Genomic DNA, 9723 nt, shown 5'->3' with positions numbered 1-9723 from the left:
GTGAGTAGTTCTCATGACACATTCACAGCGAGAAGGATTTTTTCCAGCATAATGTACATGCTCAAACTCAGCAGTAATCTGATTTAAAGCATACCTTGATACCATGTCAAGTAACCTCTTGTATAAGGTAACTTTAAAAACATGCCCAATCACATGTATACTTGTCTCAAAAGATGCCTTAATTTCAGTGTGTTGTAGCATGATCATGTTGTTCATGGCATCCCAAATGTTAAACAAGTGACCTCAATTATCTTAAGAAAGAGGGTTGAATTAAGATACACAAGCTATCCCCCAATTAAAATTTAACTCTCTTTTTGATTAACAATGCAACCCTTATTATGAATTACTCTAAGAACAATTCAAAAACAAACTTCTTTAAAGCAAAATATAAAGAATAATAAATAACATAAGTTTAAGGGAAGAGAGAATACAAACTCAGTTTTTATATTGGTTTGGCCACGCCCTGTGCCTACATCTAGTCCCCAAGCAACCCGCCTGAAATTTCCACTATCTTGTAAAATGTCTTTTACAAAGTCTGAACCACACAGGGACAACCATTTCCTTGCGTTCAGAAATCCTTACAACTTAAGAGACCTTTGGTCCCTTAATCAATTTCTTTGAATGAGAAGAAGAAGAAGAAGAATTCTTTCTTTAAGAAAAAGATATTACAATTGAAGATCACTCAAGATTCCTTATTGAATTTGTAAGTGTTTTGGCCAAGGAATTCTTTTTGAGAGTTATAAGACAATTTGGTATTGAGAGGATAAGACAATTTGTTTATATTAACCTAAGTCACCTATTTATAGGCCTTTGATGGTCATTTAAAAACTTATTGAACAGTTTGACTCTTAGGAGTTATTTTTGAAAATTCCTTACTGGTAATCGATTACATAACTATTGTAATCGATTACACAGTTAGTTTTTGAAGAGTTGTGACTCTTCAGATTTGAAATTTGAATTTTCATGTCTGGTAATCGATTACACACAAGTTGTAATCGATTACAGGCTTTAAAATTTAAATTCAAATTTCTAAAGGCTGTTACAAAACGTTTAAAACTTCTGGTAATCAATTACAATCCTTGTGTAATCGATTACAGGCTTAAAATTTAAATTCAAATTTTGTAAGAGCATTTCGGAAATTATTTTGGCCATTGGTAATCGATTACAACTTTTGATAATCGATTGCCAAAGAGTAAATATCCTATTTATGAAATCTCAAAACTTTTTGAAAAATATCCTTTGGTCAAACCTGTGCATCATCAATTAAGAAACTCTTCCTTAGATTCTAGGAACTAAGTTCATCAATTATCTTGAATTTCTGGATTCTTGACTTGGATCAAGTGTGAGAAGCACTTATCTTTGACATCATCAAAACTTCATATCATATTTGCTTCTACACCAAACACTACATAGGTTTCCAAAACTATTCTGTAATAGTCTTTTTAAAGCCCAATGAACAAATTCAATTCTACATTTGAAATACACAAAAAATAATAAACAAATACAATAATTAAAATCCATTAATTCCTTAACCCTAATAAAAAAATATGAACATTTTCATACTTGTTTGTTATTGAGTTTCCTAAGTACATCACCTTATTCGTTTAGGCTTTAACAAATTTTTCTTTTTGGGGAATTATCCATGTTTTGTTGACATAGTCAACAAATATTGGCCATGGTGAACAAGCAATTTCAAACTTCTTAACCCAACCATTGAACTGATGCTCAGAATGATAATCAATCAAACTCCCCCAAGCATCCATGAAATAATCTCATGCATTTTTTTGACTAATTAAGGATTTATATTTTGCCTTGACATTCTTGTCGATGTGAAACCTACACAACAAGTTGGTATAGTCGAGGAACACAGTTTTCACAGCATTCATCAATGTTAGGTTTCTTTCGATAATAATAACTCCAGGGAGAGCATCACGTCTTAGAAAAAGACCTCAAAATCGTTGTAGAGCCCAGACCACATTATTTAGACGTTCTCCCTCCTAATAGGCAAAACCAGCAGAGAATGTCATCCTCGTTAGTGTCACACCAACAAAGTCAAGTAACGAGAGTCTGCACCTGTTTGTTTTGTAGGTACTATTTATCAAAAATATCAAATTACGTGCATTGCATAACTTCACTGCATTAGGATGACGCCAGAAGATATCGCGTACAACATCTTCAACCTTTAATCTATGCCAATGAATATATTGATCTCCTTTAAGAAGCTTTATTAGATGTTGCATTTCAGTATCACTGTCTCTTATGGAAGAACGGTATGCACTTCTTGCATTGTATATTTGTTTGATTATTGTACAACTACTAACATTGTGCTTCTTCAACGTTAGCAGAATATTTATTGGTTTCACCATTGACTTTGTCATATCAACAATACTTGTCTTTTCATTCTTAGTCTATCGACCAACATATGGATGTCCAACTAATGACTTTGTCATTTCATGATTGTGACTCCCATACATTAACTTCACCATCCATCCTTTGCCTCCAACCACTAGTTTCCCACAAAGCTCAAAGGGACACCCACATTTCCTACTGCTAGTACCTCTCTAACAAAATCTTTCTTCCTAGACCTATACTGACCACTCCTTTCACAACCAATTAATACAAATGAAGTCATTCCTCTCATACCAGTGTTTGTGTCTGACTCATAATCATCATGACAAATCCAATTTTATAAGCAACTGATCAAGCCCACTGCAAAACATCATCTCGGATAACAAACACCTACAATGCAATCCACACAAGTTTAGTCTTCAAAGGAACATTCATTTTATTAATTTAATAACAATAAATTACATTATTACCTAAGAAGTATTAAAAGCATCAGAACAATCAACATGTTCTTCATTCACACCAGCTTCATCTTTATTTTGTTCATTCATATCAACTTTTTCAGACATTATACTGTCATACATCCATTGGTCTTCGTCCATCTTAACAAGACATTAAAAAATTTCAACATCACAAACAAATAACCCCTAACCACACCATACACATACTATCACATAAAATCCTACGTAATTTTTTATTGCATATAATATTATAAAACATTAAAATTGATAATCCTATAAATTAAAAATCAATAACATCAACTTTTTCTACTTACAATTCATAACCATATAATACATAAAAAATTATAACCAAACCATATGTACTAAAATAAATTATTTTATTCAACTTAATTCTAATTCATGAAATTATGACTACACAAAACAATCAATTTTAGATCACAAACAACTCAAACAAATTACCCATGAATTACAAGTGTAAATTATCTTACAATTAAACCATTTCCAAAATACAAAAAATAAGTAGTTACAAATTAATTATCAATCTACCCTTATTTAAAAATATTTATAACAATAATACAAAATTACATTTCAAATAAACACATAAAAAATTTATTTTTTAACACATTAATTTAATATTTTTAACAATCATACCAACATATTTATAATTTAAAAAAAAATAAAAATTTAATATTTCTTTTAATCTGTATGACTTATATGGATTAACTAATCCGTATAAATCATATAGATTACGTAATCCATAAGTTAAAATAAAGCTTACGGATTAATCAATCCGTAAGTTATACGTTTAATTTGTATGTTACGCAAACAAAAAAATTACACTGACGTACCTCTGATGTATCTCTGTTAACAACGAAATCGGCCTCCATAGCAACCACCACTGATGTACCTCCGTAATATTTTCACCTCAATCAAAACGACACAATGCACCTCTCACAACAGTGAAAAACCAAGAGGAAACGGAAAACATGAAGGAAGGAGTGCGTTAGTGTAAGAAAAGTCACTTAAAAGCAAGAAGAAAGTCGTAAGGGTATTTTTGGAATTAAATTAAATTGCAGGTGCACAAGTAAAAATGAAGGTGCACCTAGCAATACCCGCAATGCAGGTTATTTCAGTCTTCAATTGAAGTAGATAAAAAGGTAGTTGCTATATACAATTCTCCTTTTTACTTATGCACTCCCCCTTTCCTATTGTTTTTCCTAAACTACCCTCTTAAGCACACTCCCTCTCAAATGTGGCAAGAGTGTCTCAGCATGCTCCACATAGACGTCCATGTCTTTCATTCCTTAACATACCATAAATCCCCAAATACAACAAAAAATATATGTACATGGGATGCATAATAATCATCATCAATTCATCATAATAATAAAAGCATATGATTCATCGCGCTGCCAGAAGATATCCTTACCCGAAGATCCATGGCTGGTCGGATTCCCCCTCCTCCAATAGAACAACACTATCTGAGGACAAGTGCCTTCATGAATGGATAGATTCAGCAAGGTCATCATCACGAAATGTTGCGTCCATGGATGCGCCAAGTAAATAAATATATTTTACAAAAATTAAAAAAAAAATTGCAGGAATAAAAATAAAAAAACATTAAATTATAAGAATTAAAAATATATTTAAATTTATTCTAAATTAAAATATAGACTTCCACGCATTCTCCAATAATTGTGTCCAAAATAAAAAACAAATATGGCTCTTATATAATGAAAACCCATCCTGCAATCATCCTACAACAACACATCAACATACGTTTTCCTCACTCCTCTGTATTCCATTCCTCTGCCATATCCTGAAATACGTTTTCACAACACTCACCTTTGCCATATACAGCATAATCATCAATTTTCTGAAATGAGCCAGCGTGTCCCCAACTGCGATGTGGACGACAATAACAACATTCCCACAACCACAAAAATCCCTCTTCTTCCCAATTTCAATTTCATATCCCATGAAGTTCCTATGTAATCAATCTCTCCAATTTCAGTTTCATATATTAATTATTCTCTTTTAGAATACACAATTTTTTCACTATGATATTATAGTTGTTGCTAACTGGAGAAGACGAATTTGTGAAATTTGATGCTTATATACAGGTTGGGCTACCAAGCTGCTGAACTACCATGCAAAAAGGGACAACCTTCGACGTACAAAGGCAGCCACGGAAACCTAACTAGTACGTGGGACAAACCTCGTACAAGTGGTGGTACCTTGGAGTCCATAGTTAGCCAACATGTCAGCGAAAACCGCTACAAGTTGGTTACTATGGACGCCTTAGTGCCCTGTTCAGAACAACAGAGCACACAGAAGGCAGTGGTGTCAGAAAGGCTTGACGCGTGTGGGAAGAGTCGCTTCCCACGCGTGGTGGCACAGGAGGAAGTGGAGAAACGCGCTGGGGTGGTGGCGCGTGGGACGCGTGGTACTACAACGCTAGAATTGGGTGGCTGCAAGGATTGGAGTGTGAGTGGTAGTGAAACTTGTCGTAGGGAGTTGAGTGTGACCTTCAATTCTGCCACCAAGGGTTCGCCGGAAAACACCACTTGCTCTGGCAAACAGTGCACCGGGACCACCACCAATGACGACCGTGATTCCATTAGCCACCGTATATCGCAGGTAAGGCTCTTGATATAATTTTGCTTTGTAGTTGAAATATACACTAAATTAGCTCATAATTTGTGAGTAAAAATCAATTTAATTTTTTTAATTGTAAAAATATAATTTCAATACTAAAATTATATAAAGACAGTTATTTCATTGATTTTATAATTTTTTTTATTGATTTAAATGATATTTTTATAATTTCAAATAAGTAGTTTAATTTCACTCAAATCTTTTCTTAGTAACAACTACTACTTAATGACTTACATATTTTTTTTCATTCACGTAAACGTGTCATTTTTTTTTTCTTTCATTTCTTTTCTTGTAGATTTTGTGTTGTTTTTGTTAAGTTCAAACTTCTCGCTTTGTTTGCCTTCTAATTAGTTAACATTAGAAAATTGCTTACATGGAAGCATTTTTTAATTTGTGGTGTCATCACATGCCAATAATTGAATGAGTCACATGAGTGTTTTTGGAAGGGAAAAGAACAAAAAGGTTTAAATATTGTAAAGATATATAATTGAATAAAAGGTACTGGAACATTGAATAATTAAGAAATTAAAAAAATATTTATTATAAAAATTATAAGAAAGTGTACAAATAGATATATATGGATATAATAATTTTGTTAATTTCAATAAAAAAATTTCTTTTAGTTCTTTGACAAGTGTCATTATCTTAAATACTCATTAACTTTTGTTTTAAATAAATTAGTGTATTTGAATGTTATTGTTTTTACCAACTTTTAATACACATTGAAAAACTAATATGTTTTTTCATAATTAATCCGAAGGAATCATACACCACATTGTTCAGATACTTAAAGTATACTTCTAACAGAATTTGAATGTGTTTTATTTAATGCCACTCTTGCATTTTATGCTAATTTGGTGATTTAATTTTTGTGTTGGAAAAATTTAGGGTGAGGTACCGGATGAGGATTACAAGGCAACAAAAGTTGATAGATCTTCTGGGTCCAACAAAAGAATCAAAGCTAATTCAGTAGTGCACAAACAATCTGAACGGGTTACGTGATTGTGCGAGCATCATTTCTATGTATTTTATCCGGAGTTTGTAGATCATTGATTCTCTTTCTCTTTGCTTTTCAGAGAAGAAGAGATAAGATCAACCAAAGAATGAAGGAATTGCAAAAGCTGGTCCCAAATTCCAGTAAGGTAAAGAAAGAATGGTTGTAACTTAGCCAAGTTTTTGGTATAAAATTATGTTCCCAATCTTTTTTCAAATTCTCTATTATGTAAGAAAGTGGCCATACGTAACATGATAAAGCTGCAACATTGATCCTCTCTTTAATTTCTTTCCCTGTTCACCAATTAATCGGTTCAGTGGTCCCATGAGGACACAATGCCATGAAGCCCAGATCACATATCGCATCTCCTTATAGTATATGTTTCATTTTGTGTCTGCATAGGATTGGCCTTCTCATAAAGCAAACGCATTTCAGAAATCAATTGGAATCCTTTTATATCTCTTTGAAGAACTTCTTAAAGGAATATGTGCCTAAATGACAAAATTCAGTTTCAATCTTTAAGTTTGTTCGAAATAAAAAGGTTTCACTTTTGATTAATAATTGAGTTACTAACACAAAGACAATTAGACTCTATGTCTACACATCTTGGTGAGAATCCTCTACTGATAAGATAATACTTTTAGATCCGATTGATACATTGTTGTAGTTTAATTATCATTCTCGAGTTTAAGTTTTTGATATGAATTACATTATATTGCAAAGTAAATTTTGTCTAGTATTATATGATTACTCGAAAATATTAATATTGGAGAGAAAATTGCCTTTCATAATAATAATCTAATTAACTCGAATATGATTATTTTTAACAAAGGATATGCATAATATGATCTCTTACAAAAAAAAAAGATTTAATTATTTAAGCCATATAATTTTACAATATAACCCTTGTTTGTTTTGCAGACTGATAAAGCTTCGATGCTAGATGAGGTGATCCAATATATGAAGCAATTGCAAGCGCAAGTGCAAATGATGAATTGGATGAAAATGTACACCTCCATGATGCTGCCAATAACCATGCAGCAGCAGCAACAACAACAACTTAAAATGTCTATGATGATGGCTCAGATGGGCATGGGCATGGGAATGAGTAAGGATATGGTTATGAATATGAACAGCATGAACATTCCTGGATTCCCCCCTATGCTTCCCTTCCCCTCCTTCATGCCTATGGCCCCATGTGGCGATCAATTACAAGGAACACCAGAGAAGGTAATGCCCTTTTACACAGTTTTTTTTTTTTTTTTTGCATTCAAGATTTTAGTACTACGACTGCATGAATGGTTGTTACATTCTTTAAAATTAATGACTACTATATGATCATGATTCATGCTAACTATTACTGTGTCATCTTGTTAATTAGAATACTCACATTTGATTTAGGTATGATATTGTTAAAAGATTATAATCATAAGTATCTTGGCTGCTCTTTTAGAGCAATGCAATTTCTTATTTAAAAATGCATGTATATATGTTGAGAAACCTTTACTATAAAGGTATATATGTATTTTAGATTATATGATAATAGTGTAATCAATGAGTTACTTTGTACTATATAAGTAATTTCTAAGAATTATATATAAAATAGTGATTACTAAAAGGGATTAACTGCATGCATGCAGTCCGTGACCATGGATGCATACAGTACGATGGCTTCCCTGTATCAGCAGCTATTTCATCCTCCAGCTTCTAGCTCAAAGAACTGAGCCTTTCGTGTTCTACCTTCCTGACAATATTATGGTGAGCTATAAATTAATTAAGAGTGTGCATGTGTGTAAAATTTTGGTGAGAAAGATTGAAGTGTGAAGAGCCATCAGCTTTTTTTTTTTCTTTTTTATCGGCAAAATAAAATGTAATTTCTTTGTACCAATAGTACAAAAATAAGATGTTTGGAAATGTACATTATTAGATTAGATGTGTTCACTCCCCTTCGGTTCACTGTTAGTCTATTACCACTATAAGTAATGTGCTAGTCTAGGGTGTCTATATATATATATGCAAAGTGCAAATGTTTTTGTTTTCATTAAATAGCTAACATGTGATTTGATTCAATTCGAATTCTATCCCTTTTCTTTTTCTTTATTATATTTTTTTTCTTGATTATTATTTTACTGTCTTATGTATCATTGGTAGCCGTCAGTCAAGATTTATTCCTTCATTCCATCTCCGGTGGACTTGGAGACTTGTGCATTTGTATCTCTGAACATTTGAACCTTGAAAATTGGAGTTTAATGGAAATAGATATTGATTTTTTTTTATCAGCAAAAGTATATCTATTATAAATAATAATTGGGCATAAGAAATACCCAGCATTAAAAAAGTATAATAACAGATGATGAGTTCTGCAGACCTCATTAACTCTCCCAAAAATGGTTATATTATATTTGAATTGGGTTACCCAAATAGATATTGATTTAATTATAGGTCACGCAGAAAAGTTGTTATACTTTTAATTAATGATTTATAAGTAGATTTGAGTGTCAAGTGGCAACTACTATTCAATCAGCCATTCCATTATTGTACATCTAGAGACAAACAATAACATGAAAATAAAAGTTCTACTTATCACATTTTATTTTAATTAGTAGACATGGAGAAAAAAAATTATTTGCATCAATGATTGACTTGTGACTTAATCAAGTTGAATCACGCTGAAGAAGCTTGGAGTGAGATGACCTAAACAGTCAATGTCAGACAATGACTAAATGATATTTCATCAAATGAAACACTTTCTTCTTCCTTTAAAATGATGTGATTAGACAATATACATTAATTAATTCATCTATTTCTCTTATAGCATATTATCTGTATCTTTTGTCAAGAGTATATGTACATTCTTAAGTAATCTCATCAATTATTTTTTCTTCTAATACTCATCAAATCTTAATTACTTACATTTATATATCATCTATCATATTAACTTTAGCTATTTGATGCATTGAATAACTTGTCTGCTATACATACGTTTTGGCCGATTCATTAACTTGTCAGACTTTAATAATATTAATTTATCTGCCACATTGCAAGATGAGAGGATAATTACCCCACGATCATTCAACATCTAGCTAAGTTACGAATCAATCACCAGAATGACACGTCTTAGAGAAACGTATGGTTGACACATGTTATAACAAAGAAATCTAACATGCTTTGTTTGGTTAAAGTTCAACATATAAATTATTGAACACTGTGCAAATAGTTGCGTAAAGAGTTTCACCTCACTTGTTTCTCAAAATGGTTTCACAT

The 9723-nt window shown here is 32.0% G+C and overlaps 1 protein-coding gene across 1 annotated transcript; it reads left to right on the top strand.

The window, feature by feature from the left end:
- Positions 1-4552: 4552 nt before the first annotated feature.
- On the top strand, positions 4553-8529 carry LOC114405945 (transcription factor UNE10-like). The gene is made up of 6 exons (XM_028368472.1): positions 4553-4798; positions 4931-5447; positions 6354-6458; positions 6542-6607; positions 7381-7689; positions 8100-8529. Exons 1-6 carry the CDS (start codon positions 4689-4691, stop codon positions 8181-8183), a joined length of 1191 nt encoding a protein of 396 aa, XP_028224273.1. The 5' UTR covers positions 4553-4688; the 3' UTR covers positions 8184-8529.
- The last annotated feature ends 1194 nt before the right edge of the window (positions 8530-9723 follow it).

The sequence above is a fragment of the Glycine soja genome, chromosome 3 (genome assembly GCF_004193775.1).
Source record: "Glycine soja cultivar W05 chromosome 3, ASM419377v2, whole genome shotgun sequence".
Taxonomy (NCBI): Eukaryota; Viridiplantae; Streptophyta; class Magnoliopsida; order Fabales; family Fabaceae; genus Glycine; species Glycine soja.
The sequence above is the reverse complement of the archived record's forward strand: the minus strand, read 5'-3'. Positions and strand labels throughout refer to the sequence as shown.

Coding starts and splice junctions, on each gene's coding strand:
- LOC114405945 (XM_028368472.1), top strand. CDS start 4,689: ATGAGCCAGCGTGTCCCCAACTGCGATGTGGACGACAATAACAACATT. Junction 6,459..6,541: donor TGCACAAACAATCTGAACGG/GTTACGTGATTG, acceptor TTTGCTTTTCAG/AGAAGAAGAGATAAGATCAA. Junction 6,608..7,380: donor TGGTCCCAAATTCCAGTAAG/GTAAAGAAAGAA, acceptor TTTGTTTTGCAG/ACTGATAAAGCTTCGATGCT.